Source organism: Haliotis rufescens, unplaced genomic scaffold, assembly GCF_023055435.1.
Source record: "Haliotis rufescens isolate VD_foot unplaced genomic scaffold, xgHalRufe1.0.p SCAF_6, whole genome shotgun sequence".
Classification (NCBI taxonomy): Eukaryota; Metazoa; Mollusca; class Gastropoda; order Lepetellida; family Haliotidae; genus Haliotis; species Haliotis rufescens.
The window spans coordinates 48,906,387-48,927,628 of record NW_025964334.1 but is presented as its reverse complement, the minus strand read 5'-3'; the positions used below and the strand labels follow the sequence as shown (position 1 = coordinate 48,927,628).

Below are 21,242 nucleotides of genomic sequence, written 5' to 3'. Positions count from 1 at the left end.
CATCATACAACAATATACCTGAGGTCCTCTTTTGCAGGATTTACTGTAGGTGTAGGCCAAGATACAACAATGTACCTGAGGTCATCTATTGCAGGATTTACTGTAGGTGTCGGACCCTCTGAGTCATCCCACTATTTCAAATCTGCCAATCACTCTCTCTTACAATTCCCACTTTCACTTCACATCAAATAGTTGTAAAAAAAATGTTCAAAGGTCGCTTGCAGCAATCCTTTCTACTTGTTGTCAAGTGTCGTCCTGCATCTAGGCTACTCTGGCGTTCGACGTAAGCCAACACCCTTTAGAGTTTATTGTTTGTGGACTTTACAAGGAATATGTGTCCTGGCCTTGTGTATCAGAATATCTTGTTCATTGTTGAAATGAGACTGGGTGGGTTGTTTTGCAGGTTATGCAAATACTGTTCACAAGCAGGATCTTTAGTTTCCTTACAGTGACACTTTTTTCTGAGAGTGTGGTAGGGGGTTTAAAGCGTTTGGTCTTCACACTGAAAACACAGGTTTGATTCCCCACAGAGGTTCAGTGTGTGAAGCCATTTTCTGGTGTACCCCATCGGGATATTGCAGAAATATTGCTGAATGCTCACTCACTCACTCACTTACTCAATTTCACCCACTCAAACTCACCTCACTCATTCACTCACTCAATTTCACCCATTCACTCACTCAATCTTACCCTCTCACTCAAACTCACCATCTCACTCATTCACTCACTCAATTTCACCCACTTACTCACTCTCACTCAATCTTACCCTCTCACTCAAACTCACCATCTCACTCACTCACTCAATCTTACCCTCTCACTCAAACTCACCATCTCACTCACTCAATTTCACCCTCTGACTCACTCACCCTCTCTCAGACCTGCATCACTTTAGGCTTTCCTCCTACATTAAACTGACACGCCGTGATATAACTGGAATAATGTTAAATGTGGCGTGAAACCCAACTCACTCATTCACTCGCTCAAACTCACCTCTCACTCACTCACTCACTTACTTCTTTATACTATGGATTATACAATGCATTTGATATTAGGCTTTAGGATTTCAACATATTTCATTACAAGTTCATGTTTCTATTAAACATTTCATATTCAAAAAGAGGTAGCATAATACGAAATGTTTTGAAAAACTAGCCCATTTGTTTCTTTGCCATGTTGATCTGTGAACCAAAAAATATTAAAATAGGGTTTTCCACCTGTACCCGGCTCACCATGCTCACAGTGGGATCATGCAAAGTCTGCCGGTTCAGATCACTTGAGTCTATTGTAGTTGTCGAGGGCCTATTTGCAGAGCTTTTAGTCGCAATACGCTGAATCAGAGTGCATTGAGGACACTGCACGACCTCACAGTGCCGCTATCCGGCCTGTGCAAGCCGCTACCCAGCCTGTGCAAGCCGCTACCCGGCCCGTGCAAGCCACTTGACATAGTTACCCATCTTGTCTCCTTGTGCCTTCTCTAGGGCAAACAGGCCGATCTTTGACTCGGCTCTGTAAGCCTTTCATTTGTACCTTGGTTTTCTATTGTCCCCTTGTCTTTCACACTGGAACATATTGTTTGTTTGGAGACGCTCGCCGTTCACTCCTCAAGTGCTTCTGCCATGCACCTCAGTCCCGGCCCTTGGATATTCGGTGCCCTTAGAACCCGCAAGGATTCATTGTCTGAGAATAATAGTCCATGGACTAGTCACATGACCAAGTTAGTATGGGTAGGAATAAGCTGGCCCAGCAGTATTCAATTACTACTCTGTTTGCACCGTGTGGGAAGGTGGTGAGCCCATTATGAATCGTCCACTGTGCGAGAAGGGGCTCCTCCCTTACCTGTGACAATCCTCACAATAAGGAAACAGTTATGCAGGTTCTGGCTGTGAAGCAGATGTTGTTCTTCTGTTCGTGTGAAGTATCGTTTACAATTAGTTTGATATAAAAATGGCCATTTGAATGGTATATTAAATAATCACATCCTCATGGCCAGCATCGTTTTATCTTGATGTGTGCTTCGTGAACAATAAAGGGAGTTGTCTTGCATCTGATAACAAAGCTGTGAGTGTCGGCACAATAGGAAGCAGCAGTGCATGCAGGTAGATGCATATGTCAACCTGCTGATTATGCTTGTAAATGTGCACTATCATTCTGTGGACTCATGAATAGTAGTTATTCTTCCTGAAAAAACATGTATCCTGGTTGATTAATATGCGATTCAGGATTCGGGAAACACTGAGAATGAAAACGCTTTGTCATTTAATGGATTTTTAGATAAATAAGACATGGTTTTATGATTGGACTTTGAAGATGAAACAAAATTATTTTCTTCTAAAAGGCTCGGACTTTGAAGAGTTTGTGTGACGGATGGATTTAGCAGTTTGCCTGTGTCTTGACTGCTGTTTTAGTGCGTGTATATCGTGTGTCATTCATTATTCCTGCACCGTATCAGAAACATGTTGTGGCCAGCTGTGAAGGAAGTCTGAAGCAAGTTTATTTTAGTATAATTAATTTTTTGTTGTGTTTATTGAAATTCCTGCATTCTGAATAGCTGAATTGGTCACGTGTTATTGCATTCATTTCCTAATGAATGTAAAGAATTAAGCCATGCCCACCAAGGCGGACTTCTTTTATTACTACGGAATGTTGGGGAATCCCACTATTACAGCCGAGGGAATTCCCTTTCTGCTCACGTGTATCGTCATGCACAGGACATTAGGTAAAATTCATGCATATTCATTGTCCAAACAACCCTTTGAGACCGAAGGCCGAGAAGGAATGAAACAGCAAATGTGCAGGCTTGCTTGCCTGTTTTTTCCAACTCGCCTCGGTTCCACAACTTTCATGTCTTCGGGTTTCATTTCTAACTAGCGTTTTTCCAACTGTGTCTTCCCGTTCTAAGGGATTTAATGTTTGAATCTGGCGGTAACTGACCATGTCATTTGAAACAGCCGCCTTCCCCCGAACATATTTATTTCGGTTTGTTACAGTCTGACTGTTGCAGTTCTTCTTGCCTCTTGCCTTGATTGACAGGTCCTATGAACTTTGTTTTTATCATATTCTCTGTTGATTGGCTACTGATGTTGTAGGCGTGTCAAGTTATGTGTATAAATTAAACGATCACCTGATTCATGTCACGCCACAGTATGTATTCCTACACCTGGAATGTTTATCAATCTCGTCATTTTTGTCTGCTTTGATATATACACCTGTTTTTAGTTAAACTTTGTGGGAAAAAAAATGTTTTCGTTGTCGAATTTAATTATAAGCATTGACTGTGTATTGTTTTCGGTTCATTGAGGTATGAATCGAAAAGCCGATGTGCAAACTTTTGTAAGAATTTGTGATAGGGCTGGGACGTGTAACTCGGGTACTCGGGTTGGGTGGGTCCTGAGTAGGACCCAATACCCACAGGACTACCCAGACCTGTGGTTAGTCACGTGATACATTGTTTAATGACAAAAACTCACTATAGCTCAATGGTTACACTACAAGTCACTAATGTTCGCATTTCTTTCTGAAGATACACACATCCCTTTTGACTTATAAATGTTTGAGTAAAGATAAAGCTTCAGTCAACTTCAGTGTACGCATGATCTGATTGTTTGATACATGTATCTAAATAGTTTTAGCCAGGGCTGCGTTAAAACAATTACCAATCAGACATTTTGTTCCCTACTCTTGAGACTTGCAGTGAGTACCCAGGTAGGGTCAGGTAATAGGGGGTTGCGTGCCCGGGCAGTAAATTTGGACTCGTCCCAGCCCTAATTTGTAAGAAGGTTTGCGACCCTTAAATGAATGCAACATCACCAAATATTCCCCCTGGCAACTTTACGAGGATCATGTTTTTCTTAAACACTTATTGGGGCACGGATGGTCGTCTAAGATGATGTGCAGAGTTGCATCCCCTGGTCAGGCAAGACACCTATGATCGTGGGTGTGAATCCCGGTTCACCCCGATTAGTTTGTCAGCACCAGATCTTTGCTCGTGGGTTTCATCAAAGTCGTAAACATCTAAGACCTGCATCACTTCGGGTTTTCCTCCCACATTAAGCTGACATGCTGTGATATAACTGGAACACTGTTCAAAGTGGCGTTAAACCCACCTCACGCACTTGAACAGTTATTAACACTTGGCCTACATGGCCTTGCCTTGTTGATAGAGCATCTGATCCGGGAGCCAAATGTCAGGGTTCGCTCCCCCTGTCAAGCCAGAAGATGTTACTTGTTGTTACCCTGCCTGGCGCTCGGAATTAATGGGATAGAACAAGAACAAGTCGGCTCGGAGTCAGTATGCTGTGTCTGAGTGGGTAATGCATGTCAAACTGCGGGATTGTATCTAAGTGGGCTGTGTTAGAAATAGTGGGGGATACTGAGTTACTTGTAGATATGTTACCAGTTGTTGCGTAGATCGATGCTCGTTATGTCAATCACGGGATTATTTACAGAACTCCATCATATAGCTGAATTTTGCTGAGTGAAGCGTTAAAGAAGAACCAAACAAACAATTAGGCGATAAAAAACAACCACAAACATTCAACTCTGAGCCTTATATACCTTCATCCGTGAAGATCCATGTTAGAATAGGTCTTCAGCAACCAGTGCTTGTTGTAAGAGGCAACTAATGGAATCGGGTGGTCAGACTCGCTGACATGGTTGATGAATGTCGGCATTTCCCAATGGCGTAGATCGATGATCATGATGTTAATCACTGGATTGTCTGGTTCAGACATGATTCAATACAGACCGCCATCATATAGCTGGAATGTTGCTGAGTGCAGCATTAGCAACAAACATCAAAAACCAGTTAGATTAGTCTCATTTACATCATATGAGTTAGTGATTTGTTTCATGATGGACAGGTTTCTCTACTTTCTTTATAGTATGCACTGAAATGAAAAGAGATATGTTTTTATCTCTCGGTGAAGGTTCCACTTTGTTGTGAGACTTATATCTGTATGGACATAGCAATATTGGTGTGTACTAAGTTCTAAAGCCAGCTGTGCTTGGTTGGATGAACAGAAATGAGACTCCAGAAGCACAAGTCGACTATTCAGTGGTCCAGGGGAGACAACTCAAGTTGAAATAAAATCATTTCAGAGTGGGTACTGTCGAGCCATATTCTCCCTAGATACAAACTACATGATTTCAGTTTGAATTTGGCAAAATTTGTTTTCATTGTCAGTGACTATAAGATTTAGATTTAAGAGACCAATTCTAAACTGTTTGGTGTATTTGTGTATGAAGGAGGAAAAATATTTACATTTAATTTTACAGACAGTTTTGGAAATATCTGTATATACTCGTCTTTGGGTTAAAAAGGATTAAAAAATATTATGTTTTGTTGCCTTGTAGCAGAAATAAATTGACTATAATTTGGTGGATGTTTTACTCTACCTTCAAGCCGGGCATAGAAACATATTTCAGACATTCAGCTTACGAGTAATGAATTGAGGGAGACATTGAGGTCATTGTGATCATACAGCGAGGCCATGTAGGGTCTGACCCTGATGGCACAGAAACAAATTTCTGTTAGGAGAGTCTCTACATGTACACAATTTTTTCCTAACGAGGGGATGCAGTATTTTGACAAAAAAAAGATTTTTGAGTAATCGGCTTTTCTGCTTTTTTTCCATGTTTCCCATCTCCCGCTATCCCTGAAGTTTCGTTCTGACATGAAAAAATGTTTCTAATCTTAATCTGTCCCGCTGCTGTGGAAATGTATGCCCCGATGTGATAAACAAAAATATTCCTACAATTGTACCCTTAAAAAACAGAACAGCTTGATCTTTCTTCAGCCATATTTATTAAAAATTAGCTGCCAAAGCAAAGCGCCTAGATACCTTATAAAATATGTTTAGGACTGTTACGAAGAATTCCAAACTTTAAAATTTCATAAAATAAGTTACACATTTAGTGAGAAACATCTTTTTTTTTAAATTTTGCCTATCCATATACCACCATGTCATTGCATGAGATTTTAGAATATTACCCACAAGGGAAGAATGATTGTGTGTAGTAGAGTACGATATGATTTTAGCAATTCTCAATGCTGATTGGTCAGTTGAAACCATGTGACATCACAGTGCTTCACGTTTGAGACAATACGATGTGACGTCATCCATTTTTATTGACATCACAATTTGATCACATTTCGTCATCTGAACAACAGACTGCCTTCAGAGAAGTTCCTCTGTAGGGTTGACATTTCATGCTGTTTTTTTCTTAATTTTTTCTCAAATGTCATAGAGTAATATATAGAGTAACCTACTCGAAACTCAGAATTATGGATTATCCATCTCTTGTGAATGAATGCTGTAAGTCTCCAAAGGATCAGGATTAACACCAACACTATACATTAACCGGGGACAGATAATTGGTAATTCCTCGTTGGGAATACACATGTTTTTAATCTTTATGCATGTGACCTGATCACAACTTGAATCTGGACTCTGTTCTGTTCTATTATACATCCCAACTGTTCTATAATACATCCCAACTGTTCTATTAAACGTCCCAACTGTTGTACGATACATCTCAACTGTTGTATGATACATCCCAACTGTTCTATAATACATCTCAACTGTTGTACGATACATCTCAACTGTTCTATAATACATCCCAACTTTTCTATTAAACGTCCCAACTGTTGTACGATACATCTCAACTGTTGTATGATACATCCAAACTGTTCTATAATACATCCCAACTGTTGTACGATACATCTCAACTGTTGTATGATACATCCCAACTGTTCTATAATACATCCCAACTGTTGTACGATACAACCCAACTGTTGTACGATACATCCCAACTGTTGTACTATACATCCCAACTGTGGTACGATACATCCCAACTGTTGTACTATACATCCCAACTGTGGTACGATACATCCCAACTGTTGTGCAATACATCCCAACTGTGGTATGATACATCCCAACTGTTGTACTATACATCCCAACTGTGGTACGATACATCCCAACTGTTGTGCAATACATCCCAACTGTGGTACGATACATCCCAACTGTGGTACGATACATCCCAACTATTGTACGATACATCCCAACTGTTGTATGATACATCCCAACTGTTGTACGATACATCCCAACTGTTGTACGATACATCCCAACTGTACCTCCATCCTAAACGGGTCCTTGTGGTTTCAGCCTACCCTGGGCGTGACTGTGAGCAACAATGCGCTCCTGTATGTGCTGCTTGGCCCCGTGGGACCCTACTTCCCCACAGGCCTGAAACCCGTCACTCTCCTCGCTGATCCCAAGTATGTTCGGGCCTGGCCAGGGAGCTGCGGCCAGTACAAGATGGGATCGTAAGTCTTGTCTTTAGTGTCACTATTAGGGTCGTATTGGTGCGACAGAGACTCCTGATACTTTAGAGACTGTGTGCGTCGCTCATTGCCATGAGTCTGGTGTCGTGATTGCATGTATCCTATGACATCCAGGTCAGAATTGGTCTCCGGCACTCACTCTAAGGGACTGATTGATAATCGGTCCTGGGATTTTGTATTGAGATTAGATATTTTTCAGCTACAGCTACAGACCCAGATATTTTTTTATTTAAAGCTGTGTGCCTGACTTGTTTTCTAAGAAAAGCAACTTGCCACATTGTAATTTAATTTCTTTCTTTTTTCAACAGTCTGAAGGGGGCGGTCGGGTAGCCTAGTGGTTAAAGCGTTCGCTTGTCACGCCGAAGACCCGGGTTCCGATTCCCGAAATGGGTACAATGTGTGAAGCCCATTTCTGGTGTCCCCCCGCCGTGATATTGCTGGAATATTGCTAAAAGCGGCGTAAAATCAAACTCACTCACACTCAACAGTCTGAAGCATAATTATTCTTTTTAAGAATTTTTGGGCCTTGATTATTTGCAGACTGCCGTCATGTAGCTGGACTAGTGCTGAGTGTGGTGTTACACAACAAACAAACGTAATGACATGTACAGTTGAACCCAGTTAGTCAGGATGGTGCAGTGCACACTTGAACACGGGCAACTTGATTTGTATAAATGAATTGTTTTTGTCTGAAGCAGAATAAGAATGGGTGCTTTTAGCAGTTTAAATGCACAAGGACCATTTTGCTCCATGACATTGCTGGTCTGTTTCAGGAACTACGGCCCCACCATCGCCATCCAGGACAAGGCACTGAAGGAGCACAACTGTCAACAGGTTCTCTGGCTGTACGGCCCCGACCACCAACTGACCGAGGTCGGCACCATGAACCTCTTCATGTACTGGGTCAACGAGCAGGGAGGTGAGCATGTCTGCAGTTGCATCCCTTAGTTGTGTCAGGATCTGCTTATCCTGAGTTTGAATCCTAGATTCATATGGATTGAGATCACCGTCATATGTGTGTTCGTGTGGTTTCACAGAAACGGTGAAAGTCACCTGTTTGTGTCCGCATTGGCTGACATGCCATGAAATATCATCAAAGTGGCGTAAATATCATCAATGTGGCGTAAATATCATCAATGTGGCATAAATCCCATCAACGTGGTGTGAATCCCAGCTAGCTGTGTCTAGAACAGAGCCTGTCTCTGGCTGCGTCCGTGTCTGTGCCTATTCTTCGAGCCCTTGATGCTGAGATCCATTTGTGGAATGGGGCTCCAGATCAGATGGTGTCAATAATAAGTTTTTCAGTGTTAAATCCTGAGTTTTGTGTTCAACAGAGGAGGAGCTGATCACTGCGCCACTGGACGGCCTCATCCTGCCTGGCATCACCCGCATGAGTCTCCTGGACCTGGCCCGAGAGTGGGTGAGTGAGGGGAGGGTGGGTGAGGGTGGGTGGATAAGTGAGGGTGGGTGGATAAGTGAGGGGAGTGTGGGTGAATGAGGGGAGGGTGAGTGAGGGGAGGGTGGGTGAGTGAGGGGAGAGTGGGTGAGTGAGGGGAGAGTGGGTGAAGGTGGGTGGATAAGTGAGGGGAGTGTGGGTGAGTGAGGGGAGGGTGGGTGAGTGAGGGGATGGGTGGGTGAGTGAGGGGAGGGTGAGTGAGTGAGGGGTGACTGAGGTAGGGGTGACTGAGGTGAGGGTGGATAAGTGAGGGGAGGGTGGATAAGTGAGGGGAGGGTGGATAAGTGAGGGGACGGTGGGCGAGGGTTGGTGAGTGAGGGTGGATAAGTGAGTTGAGGGTGGGGGAGGGTGGGTGAGTGAGGGGAGGGTGGGTGAGTGAGGGGTGACTGAGGTGAGGGTGGATAAGTGAGGGGAGGGTGGATAAGTGAGGGGAGGGTGGATAAGTGAGGGGACGGTGGGCGAGGGTTGGTGAGTGAGGGTGGATAAGTGAGTTGAGGGTGGGGGAGGGTGGGTGAGTGAGGGGAGGGTGGGTGAGTGAGGGGATGGGTGGGTGAGTGAGGGGATGGGTGGGTGAGTGAGGGGATGGGAGGGTGAGTGAGGGGATGGGAGGGTGAGTGAGGGGATGGGTGGGTGAGTGAGGGGAGGGTGGGTGAGTGAGGGGATGGGAGGGTGAGTGAGGGGATGGGTGGGTGAGTGAGGGAATGGGTGGGTGAGTGAGGGGATGGGAGGGTGAGTGAGGGGATGGGTGGGTGAGTGAGGGATGGGAGGGTGAGTGAGGGGATGGGAGGGTGAGTGAGGGGATGGGTGGGGTGGGTGAGTGAGGGGATTGGTGGGTGAGTGAGGGGATGGGTGGGTGAGTGAGGGGATGGGTGGGTTAGTGAGGGGATGGGAGGGTGAGTGAGGGGATGGGTGGGTGAGTGAGGGGATGGGAGGGTGAGTGAGGGGATTGGTGGGTGAGTGAGGGGATGAAGTAGTGGGTTATGAGTGACGAGATGAGTGAGTGAGGGAGGGGATGGGTGGATAGGTGAAGAGATGGGGTAGTGTGCTCGTGAGTGAGTGAGGGGTGGGTGAGCGAGGGGATTGGTGGGTTGTCAAGGGGATGGGTGAGTGAATGTTTGAGAAAGTGAATTAAATTGTTTGGTTGGCATTTCTTAAAAGTAGACAGATGACATAGAAGACATAACTTATGGATTTTAATCATATATAGTAAAGAAGTTGTTACCCATAAATTGTGTCTGCTTTGATGAGTGAATTGTGAAGAATGGGGCTGGATTCCACAACTACTGTGTTGAATGTGGCCAAGGTCAAAATGTTGGCAGAAACCGGAGAACCTTCAGCTCTTACTTACACCTACTTTTATCAGGACTCTGGATGTTCCTTAGGGTTGAGACCGCCTCCGTGGTCTAGTGGTAGAGCGTCCGCTTTCTCGGAAAGACGTACTTGTTGTTTCCCTATCTGGCGCTCGGCATTAAAGGGCTGAAACAAGGACTGGTCGCCTCGGAGTCAGTATACTGTGTCTGACTGGGGTATTCATGTTAAACTGCGGCATGGTATCTCAGTGGGCTAGCACTATAAATCGGCATCATTCCGGACTAGTACAAGAAGCCACACACACACACGTGCATGCATGTCGCTATATAAGTGCAATAATCTTGGACGTCACATTAAACCCAATTTCACCTCACCTCACCTTAGGCTTGAGTTTCATAAGATATCTTGACAAGAGTCAAACTTACAATATGCCAGTCTATTATGTACCCATTGATAACTTGAGGTTCTACACTAAATAAAACCAAATGATAACCTTATGGAGTACTAAAACATTGGTCCTGTTCTTTGGGTAGTAACTGACCTGTCCATCTGTTTAAAAGCCACTTTCTGTTGCAGGGAGAGTTCAAGGTGACTGAAGGGAGATACACCATGAAGCAGGTGTTGAAGGGGCTCAACGAAGGACGGGTAAGTGGATGGAGGGAGTCTGTGAGGGAGTCAGTGAGGGAGGGAGTCAGTGAGGGAGTCTGTGCATGAGGGAGTCAGTGAGGGAGTCTGTGCATGAGGGAGTCAGTGAGGGAGTCAGGGAGGGAGTCAGTTAGGGAGTCAGTGAGGGAGTCAGTGAGGGAGGGAGTCAGTGAGGGAGTCAGTGAGGGAGTCTGTGCATGAGGGAGTCAGTGAGGGAGTCAGGGAGGGAGTCAGTTAGGGAGTCAGTGAGGGAGTCAGTGAGGGAGGGAGTCAGTGAGGGAGTCAGTGAGGGAGTCAGTGAGGGAGTCTGTGCATGAGGGAGTCAGTGAGGGAGTCAGGGAGGGAGTCAGTTAGGGAGTCAGTGAGGGAGTCAGTGAGGGAGTCTGTGCATGAGGGAGTCAGTGAGGGAGTCAGGGAGGGAGTCAGTGAGGGAGTCTGTGAGGGAGTCAGTGAGGGAGTCAGTGAGGGAGGGAGTCAGTGAGGGAGTCAGTGAGGGAGGGAGTCAGTGAGGGAGTCTGTGCGTGAGGGAGTCAGTGAGGGAGTCTGTGCGTGAGGGAGTCAGTGAGGGAGGGAGTCAGTGAGGGAGGGAGTCGGTGAGGGAGGGAGTCGGTGAGGGAGGGAGTCAGTGAGGGAGTCAGTGAGGGAGGGAGTCAGTGAGGGAGTCAGTGAGGGAGGGAGTCAGTGAGGGAGGGAGTCAATTAGGGAGTCAGTGAGGGAGGGAGTCAGTGAGGGAGTCAGTGAGGGAGGGAGTCAGTGAGGGAGGGAGTCAATTAGGGAGTCAGTGAGGGAGGGAGTCAGTGAGGGAGGGAGGGAGTCAGTGAGGGAGGGAGTCAGGGAGGGAGGGAGTCAGTGAGGGAGGGAGTGAGTCAGTGAGGGAGGGAGTCAGTGAGGGAGGGAGTCAGTGAGGGAGGGAGTCAGTGAGGGAGGTAGTCAGTGAGGGAGGTAGTCAGTGAGGGAGGGAGTCAGTGAGGGAGGGAGGGAGTCAGTGAGGGAGGGAGTCAGTGAGGGAGGGAGTCAGTTAGGGAGTCAGTGAGGGAGGGAGTCAGTGAGGGAGGGAGTCAGTGAGGGAGGGAGTCAATGAGGGAGTCAGTTAGGGAGTCAGTGAGGGAGGGATTCAGTGCGTGAGGGAGTCAGTGAGGGAGGGAGTCAGTGCGTGAGGGAGTCAGTGAGGGAGGGAGTCAGTGAGGGAGGGAGTCAGTGAGGGAGGGAGTCAGTGAGGGAGGGAGTCAGTGAGGGAGGTAGTCAGTGAGGGAGTCAGTGAGGGAGGGAGTCAGTGAGGGAGGGAGTCAGTGAGGGAGGTAGTCAGTGAGGGAGTCAGTGAGGGAGGGAGTCAGTGAGGGAGTCAGTGAGGGAGGTAGTCAGTGAGGGAGTCAGTGAGGGAGGGAGTCAGTGAGGGAGGTAGTCAGTGAGGGAGGTAGTCAGTGAGGGAGGGAGTCAGTTAGGGAGTCAGTGAGGGAGTCAGTACGTGAGTGAGTCAGTGCGTGAGGGAGTCAGTTAGGGAGACAGTGAGGGAGGGAGTCAATGAGGGAGGGAGTCAGTTAGGGAGTCAGTGAGGGAGTCAGTGCGTGAGGGAGTCAGGGAGGGAGTCAGTGAGTGAGGGAGTCAGGGAGGGAGTCAGTGAGGGAGGGAGTCAGTGAGGGAGGGAGTCAGTGAGGGAGTCAGTGCGTGAGGGAGGGAGTCAGTTAGGGAGTCAGTGCGTGAGGGAGTCAGTGAGGGAGGGAGTCAGTGAGGGAGGTAGTCAGTGAAGGAGGTAGTCAGTGAGGGAGGGATTCAGTGAGGGAGTCAGTGCGTGAGTGAGGGAGTCAGTGAGGGAGTCAGTGCGTGAGGGAGTCAGTGCGTGAGTCAGTGCGTGAGTAAGTCAGTGAGTGAGGGAGTCAGTGCGTGAGTGAGGGAGTGAGTGATGGAGGGAGTCAGTGCGTGAGGGAGTCAGTGAGTGAGGGAGTCAGTGAGTGAGGGAGTCGGTTAGGGAGTCAGTGCGTGAGTGAGGGAGTCAGTGCGTGAGGGAGGGAGTCAGTGGTCACCTTGGTTCTCAGGCACTGCCCACATCATCATAAAGTTCATTGCACGTTTCGTTTTTGTTTCGATTTTCATTTTTTTGTCTGCATTGTCTTAAAGTATTAGGATTTTTATTTTATTTTTTAAACTGGAAATAAAACCAAATGTGCGGCAGACTTCATGATGATGCGGGTGATGTCAGGGAACCAAGACTATTATTTTTTAGCCCAATAGGGTCCGAGGAAGCAGGCCGTATGATAGGTACGAAGAAAGTGGGACACAAGATAGGCCCAAGGAAAGCATGATTGTGTGGTTCACAGAGCAGCAGATGATGAGAGAGGCTTGACAGGGAAAGAGTGAAGGTGATTGTTTAAGCATATGACAATAGCAGTGCTTTCTTGTGACAGGTGAAGGAGATATTTGGTGCTGGCACTGCCTGCACGGTGTGCCCAGTGGAGAAGATCCTCTACAACAACCAGCTGCTGGATATCCCCACCATGAAGGAGGCCAAGCTGACCAACAGGTTCATGTCAGTACTCACCGACATCCAGGTAGGCACTCACTCACTCACTCGGGCCCATGAATACACAAAGTGGCCCATACTATCTGTATCCAGATAAGGAGATAACGAATATAAAAAATTATTAATAATAAAGATAGACCTGAGGAAAGAAGTCTGTAAGATAGGTCTGAGAAAAGCAGGCCGTTAGATAAGTCCGAGAAAAGCAGGCCGTTAGATAGATCAGAGGAAAGCAGGCTGTTAGATAGATCCGAGGAAAGCAGGCCGTTAGATAGATCCGAGGAAAGCAGGCTGTTAGATAGATCCGAGGAAAGCAGGCTGTTAGATAGATCCAAGGAAAGCAGGCCGTTAGATAGATCCGAGGAAAGCAGGCCGTTAGATAGATCTGAGGAAAGCAGGCCGTTAGAAAGATCCGAGGCAAGCAGGCCGTTAGATAGATCCGAGGAAAGCAGGCCGTTAGATAGATCCGAGGAAAGCAGGCTGTTAGATAGATCCGAGGAAAGCAGGCTGTTAGATAGATCCGAGGAAAGCAGGCTGTTGGATAGATCCGAGGAAAGCAGGCCGTTAGATAGATCCGAGGAAAGCAGGCTGTTAGATAGATCCGAGGAAAGCAGGCTGTTAGAAAGATCCGAGGAAAGCAGGCCGTTAGATAGATCCGAGGAAAGCAGGCTGTTAGATAGATCCGAGGAAAGCAGGCTGTTAGATAGGCCTGAGGAATTCGGTCGCCTCTTATGACCAGCGGGTCCAGGGATGTGAGCAGGTTTTCCCGAAAAAAGAGGAAAATTCTAGGGGGGTCTGGGGGCATGCCCCCCCCCCGAAATTTTTTAAACATTTGATTGCATTTTAAGCAATTTTGTGCAGTTTGGACAACATTCACACCAAGAAATGTAATAAGTCAATGGCAAAAATCAAAGTCAAATAAACAAGATGGCAGATGCAGTAAAATTTCGAAGTTAAATCAGTACTTTTAAAAAATCGGGCATAGCTTTCGCGCCCCTGGCTACCCGCCAGGTCTGGGAGCAATACTGCCATAAACTTCAACCCCCATCCCCCAGACACAAGGACAACTGTCACAAGCTTGCAATGTCTGACACTTTCCCCATGTTGAAGCATATTGAAAAAAAACTGACCTTGTACTTACCTTTTGATGAAAAAAACAAAATTCCATTGCAAACATAAGACATTAATACAACATATATCCCCATGTTATGGGGTTTTGGACGTTTTTGGATGTTTTCCGGTTTTCGATCATATTTTTCGGAGTGTTTTTTTTTCAAATTTTATATTTAATTTTTACGCGGAAGATGATTTTTTCCGAGGACTTTTGTTTTAAAAAACGCGATTTTCCGCGTTTCCGCGGAGATTTCACATCCCTGGGGTCCCATAGGGCTATGAGATGTTGACGTTATGCAACATTATTTACTTGTCATTGATGGCCAATACATCAGATCTTGTGGACTGTTTATTCCATGTATCAATTTTTTGGTCTTTAGTGAAAATGAAGTACACGTTTTTGGTCAAAAAAAATTGGCTGTGAATGTTACCTAGGTTTCATTAGGTTTTTTAAGACACCGACATGGTAGACAAAGAATGAATATATTTTTCAGTTGGGACGCAAACCTCATGACTGGATGTTGGATGTGGATGATATTGAAGAAGATCTGAAAATGGGAATGCAGGCCTGAGTTGTCTCCCCCTTCACTTTGAGGATGGGAGTGATCTCCCCTCTGTAAACAGTCTTGATCTTGACACTGTTAGAGACACTGTTAGACATAGAGAACAAATGCATATAGTTGACAGTGGTCTCGTTTTTGGTCAGCTGAATTTCTGAATATCAACATTTGTGAAAGTTCTTGCACATATAAATGAACCCATTCCTCAATATATGTATCGAGGTTCAAATTTTAATATATTTTAAGCATACATTTCATGCATTTATTGGTAAATATTACCATTATTGATCAAATGTTTGACATGTCATCCGGGATGAGCCAGAAATGTCTCAGTTGAATGAATCTCAAATACGTGATCGACCTAATTAGTGTCTTCATCACTGTTCCACCCCGAGCAAAGCAATCTCAGCACTAGGATTGTGTTAAGTCTCTGTTGATGTATAATCATAATCATCTCAGTGATAAGATCATTTTATGGAAAAAGTCCTCAGCATTTCACAAAGCAACAATACAAGGGGTTCTTTAAAAATGCTACAGTTAGGTATTTCGATAGTATCAGTGTAATTTTTAGGGGAAGGGCACTATTTAGGTCGATTGCGGTAGTCAAATATTGTTTAAGACGGTGAAATGAATCTACTCGGTCTGTTCATGTATAGAGCACAAACTTTACACTGATTGGAAATATTGATCTTTTATATTTTTATGCGAGTTTTACTTGATGCTCGAATCTCTAAGCTTTTCATGACTGAGGGTGATACTCCATGAAATATTTGTACAAAATGGATCAGGTGTGTATATAGTATGGGATTGCTTTTATTTTGTCTCCATAGCAACTATTTTGCTTCTTTTTTTTTTGTTACCATAGAGACTGTTTTGACTTGTTTTGTTTCCATAGCAACTGTTTCGTTTTATTGATGTGTTTTATTATTTGGTTTTGATGTGGTGCAGATATTTCAGACCAAGGGTAAAGCGGGGCCATCTTGATGCAAGTATGTTGCAGACTACATAGGTGGGACAGATGGATGGACAGAGGAGGGAGTCGTTGAATCTACAAGAGTGTAAATCCCCACTTACAGTGTTGTGAGCATGTAACATGTAACCATTACTGTTACACACGCTGTGCAGATTCAATCTCCAAGATGTTACATGTGCCGTCATGTGGTGTTAACTGGAATGTCTGTTCTAGGCCATAGAATGATGTTACACTGTAACACTACCCTGACTTGTCACATCTGTTCCAGGTGACGTTACACTGTAACACTCCTTTGACATGTGACCTGTCACATCTGTTCCAGGTGACGTTACACTGTAACACTCCTTTGACATGTGACCTGTCACATCTGTTCCAGGTGACGTCACACTTTAATACTGCCATGACATGTGACCTATCACGTCTGTTCCAGGTGACGTTACACTGTAACACTCCTTTGACATGTGACCTGTCACATCTGTTCCAGGTGACGTCACACTGTAACACTCCTTTGACATGTGACCTGTCACATCTGTTCCAGGTGACGTCACACTTTAATACTGCCATGACATGTGACCTATCACATCTGTTCCAGGTGACATCACACTGTAATACTGCCGTGACATGTGACCTGTCACGTCTGTTCCAGATGACATCACACTGTAATACTGCCGTGACATGTGACCTGTCACGTCTGTTCCAGGTGACGTTAGACTGTAACACTCCTTTGACATGTGACCTATCACGTCTGTTCCAGGTGACATCACACTCTAATACTGCCGTGACATGTGACCTGTCACGTCTGTTCCAGGTGACGTCACACTTTAATACTGCCATGACATGTGACCTATCACGTCTGTTCCAGGTGACATCACACTGTAATACTGCCGTGACATGTGACCTGTCACGTCTGTTCCAGGTGACATCACACTTTAATACTGCCATGACATGTGACCTATCACGTCTGTTCCAGGTGACATCACACTGTAATACTGCCGTGACACGTGACCTGTCACGTCTGTTCCAGGTGACGTTTGACTGTAACACTCCTTTGACATGTGACCTGTCACATCTGTTCCAGGTGACATCACACTCTAACACTGCCGTGACTCTGTAACATGTGTTCCAGGTGACATCACACTGTAACATTGCCATGACTGTCACATCTGTTCTAGGTGACATCACACTCTAACACTGCCGTGACTCTGTAACATGTGTTCCAGGTGACATCACACTGTAATACTGCCGTGACTTGACCCGTCACATCTGTTCCAGGTGACATCACACTGTAACACTGCCGTGACTCTGTAACGTCTGTACTCGATGGCTGTAACTGCATCCTGGCTGCACTGCTTCCTCCTGACTGTAACATACAGACATCATCTGTCTCTTATTGTTGCATTGTTTTATTTTGTTTTAACCGAGTGCCATGTGAAGATTATCATATCAACATATTGTTTGCTGAATCTCAGTTGTTTTTTGACATTATTTCTAGTTCCAGTTATCCAGGTAGTATCCCATAACATTGTTCTTATCTAATCCATGTATTCAGTATTCAGTTAGTATCACATATCAGGAGTATAACCCGATGTCCGTGCTAGAAGAGTCTTCACAGGCTGGGCTGTCAGACAGACAGACAGACGTCATCAGCTGCCAGTGTGCATACCATACACGTTGACTGATCTTTCATCATGTTGCTATACTACCCACCAGAAATAAGGGAATGATATGTTTCACTTCAAGTGCTTTAACCTAACAGGTCCAATTGATGGTCGGTATTAGTATGGCTACCTTGAGTGATACATTAATTAATTAATTTATTATTATTATTGTTATTGACTTTTGCAATGCCCACTAGTGCATGTAGATGACAGTGGATCAAATTTTATCCTCAGCTCCCTTGTGCAGTCCAATTCAGGAAGGACTAGAAGACTCCCGCTTTCACCACAAGGTTGATTGTAACTCTGCAGTGGAAGCATTCCCTTATTATCTGTGGGTAGTATATACATGGGACCCTCCTGTTGTAGTGTGTACTTTCAGCCCCAGGTACGGAACTCTTAGGGTAGCAGTCTTGAGGTGAAGGACGGAGATCTCCGTCCTTGAACCTTGTTACAAGCAGTGGTTTTATCAACAAATCAAAACGTTTCTGTAATTAGTCTAGTCATTTTATGGATTATTATTTTTGTTTGTGTCATCTGAACAATTCAGTGACGTCTCCAGTCAAATGTTGACACACCTTCGAGATTATTTCAAGATTCACATGTAGTCAGCCGGTGTGGACTGGTTTCCTTCTGGTCGATCGCCGCGGAAACAAACAACGTCTGAATTGTCAGTCAGTCCCTTTTCCGTTTGGTAGCTGTACTCTGTCCGTATCTAAGTTTTTACAGTAATATAACTGAATGTTGTATTTGCCAAAAGAGATATATTTTGGAACGCATTTACGATAATGAACAAGATGTGATACATAAAACAAGATTGAATTTGTCTGATATCTGCTGTTGAATATCAGTATTAGTATCCATGATAATGAAAGACTGTGTGATTTGGATATTGTAGTTAACTATTAACATAATTTGGTTTTGTGGCATGTTCATGTCAGCTTATCAATACAGGGCAGGTGTATTTGCTTATACACGCTATGGAGGGTGAAGTGGATGAAGAGTTACCTCCCTTGAGAATGTAACTTCTCTGTCCCCTTTGTTCAACATGAATCTCTCTCAGGTCATTATGTTATTTCTTTGCTTTATCTTTGCTTATTAATATGATGATGATTATAAAAATTGTTTAAAGCTATATGAATCATTACCTTGCTATATTTACCACATTTTGTTCTGTTATCGGCTCAGAGATGCAAATTACTGATGCATATCGTAGACACGAAACACATATCGTTGGTGACAAATGTATATTGCTGTTAACAAAGGCATATCGCTGGTAACATGTATATCGCCGATAAAGGCATATCACTGGTAACATGTATATCGCAGGTAACTGGCATATAGCTGGTAACAAAGGCATATAGCTGGTAACAAAGGCATATCGCTGGTAACAAAGGCATATCGCTGGTAACATGTATATTGCAGGTAACAAAGGCATATCGCTGGTAACATGTATATCGCTGGTAAAAAAGGCATATCATTGGTAACAAAGGCATATCGCTGGTAACAAAGGCATATTGCTGGTAACATGTAGATCGCTGGTAACATGTAGATCGCTGGTAACAAAGGCATATCGCTGGTAACAAAGGCATATTGCTGGAAACATGTATTTCGCTGGTATCAAAGGCATATCACTGGTAACAAAGGCATGTGGGCAATCATATGGAACAGTTTCTGACAGATTGATCAACTAACATAACACCTCAATACTGAGGTATTAGTTTCTTCCTGGATGAAATAATTGCTGGTATACAGTTTATTTTTGGTTGTCAGGAAAAAAGTCAGAAATCAGAAATATTTATTAGTAATTTATTGTCAGATCATTCTTACACACGGATGATGAAAAAATGTTCAAAAGATGCAGAATGAGATGCCATGAAAATATAAAAAATATATGTATAGCATTTAAGTGGTATGTATGCCTCTCATGACAAGTATGACTTCAGTTTGTTCAGAATGAACAAAAAAAGGCGATGGATGACATTTGGACCAATGCTTAAGCTTAATGCTCGCTATGGACCAGTTGTAACAGTCTTTGTTCTCCCTAGTACCGACAGAGGAATCTCACAGTATTCCTGGAGTGTGTTTTTTCCTCCAGATTGTAATATCATTAATTTCTACGGGCAGCTTTTGAGTTGAACATTTTATTATTTTGCACTTGTGGTTTATGAATGTTATTTCTTGTACAGTATGTGAGGTATTAGGTGTGAGTGGCTGTTCTGTGATAGGGAATACATGTACTTGAAATATATATATATATAAGTGTGAAATGATGTAGGGATTGGAAACAGGTGGAAGAAATGGTTTCCCACATTTCCTACTAAAAAGAAGTTACTGAACACCTGATTCTTTCCTGTAACTATGGTCATGGCAGATTGGCTGGTCAGAAAAAGAAAATGGGTATTCCTTAACTTCTTTTGAGTAGTACATATTGTCTGTCTCAGCATTTCCTCGTTTGTTCTCTTCATCTAGTTTTAAAACTCTTCTTATGCCCGAGTATGAACCTTGATCTTTGCGCACCAAACTTTGGTCTGGGTCTCCCTACTGTAGGGAAATTAGGATGAAAGGATGTGATGTTTAGGGATGAGGGATGTGATAACGGGGATGAAAGGATGTGATGATTAGGGATGAGGGATGTGATAACATGGATGAAAGGTTGTGAAGTATAGGGATGAGGGATGTGATAACGGGGATGAAAGGATGTGAAGTATAGGGATGAGGGATGTGATAACGGGGATGAAAGGATGTGATGTATAGGGATGTGATAACAGGGATGAAAGGATGTGATGTATAGGGATGAGGGATGTGATAACGGGGATGAAAGGATGTGATGTATAGGGATGAGGGATGTGATAATGGGGATGAAAGGATGTGATGTATAGGGATGAGGGATGTGATAAAAGGGATGAAAGGATTTGATATCACATCAATCTAGTTCGTCAGCCGACACTGACACCTGATTCCAGTCCTTTTAACAGTTGTTTAATATTGTCACCATGGCAACACGTTCCTGTAATTTTTCTCCACAGGTAGGTTTCCATGTTGTTTAGATTCCTAGTAGAATTTTCTTTGGTCCAATTAACTAGTTTAGTGAATATTAAATAATTTGCTTGTGTATTTATAGATCACTTTATTTTCATGTACCGGTAGCATTTTGTTAACACGATTTTTGTTTTGTTTGCGTTTTACAAATTTCTGCATATCGTTTTCTACCTGCAAATCTCCAAGCTAGCATGACTTATTGCTCTGTATGTAAATTCTTCAGCGAACATCGAACATGACTGCTTTGGTCTTTAACAATACTTTTTAGGCCAGACTTTTTGTAAAAACAATCTGCTGAGATCAAAAAATTTAAATGTGAAAAGATTATTTGGAAAATGAAAAACAGTGTTTTGTTTATTCCACCAACCTGAAATAAGTAAAATGTTATGAAACCAAACTTACCCGTAGGTATTTACTTTTGCCATCAATAAAAAAATAAATTATTAAAAATACAATAATTAAAGCTGTTCAAACTCCCACACCTCACAACTCAACATTTTGAGGAAGAAAAAACATTACTTGAAATTGTTTATTTATTTTATTTTCTTGACCTACCAACCTGAATTTTGGGCCATAAATCTGTAAACCAAAAATATGGCCTTATGTACTTGCACAAATAATTATTTTGGG

General features: G+C 43.9%; 1 protein-coding gene across 2 annotated transcripts in view; it reads left to right on the top strand.

Annotated features, from left to right (window-relative positions):
* Positions 1 to 20,181, top strand: part of LOC124112911 (branched-chain-amino-acid aminotransferase, cytosolic-like) — a 61,054-nt gene extending 40,873 nt beyond the window's left edge. Inside the window, exons 6-12 of one of the 2 annotated variants that reach the window (XR_007218803.1) lie at positions 7,164 to 7,324; positions 8,116 to 8,261; positions 8,677 to 8,762; positions 10,686 to 10,754; positions 13,157 to 13,300; positions 14,877 to 16,831; positions 16,940 to 20,181. Coding sequence is in view for 1 of the 2 variants with exons in the window: in XM_046473098.2 (XP_046329054.1) it covers positions 7,164 to 7,324; positions 8,116 to 8,261; positions 8,677 to 8,762; positions 10,686 to 10,754; positions 13,157 to 13,300; positions 14,877 to 14,954 (684 nt within the window). In the remaining variant the exon portion in view is untranslated. Of the gene's footprint in view, positions 1 to 7,163; positions 7,325 to 8,115; positions 8,262 to 8,676; positions 8,763 to 10,685; positions 10,755 to 13,156; positions 13,301 to 14,876 lie in introns of both variants that reach the window. The other variant, XM_046473098.2, reaches the window with a different exon arrangement.
* The last annotated feature ends 1,061 nt before the right edge of the window (positions 20,182 to 21,242 follow it).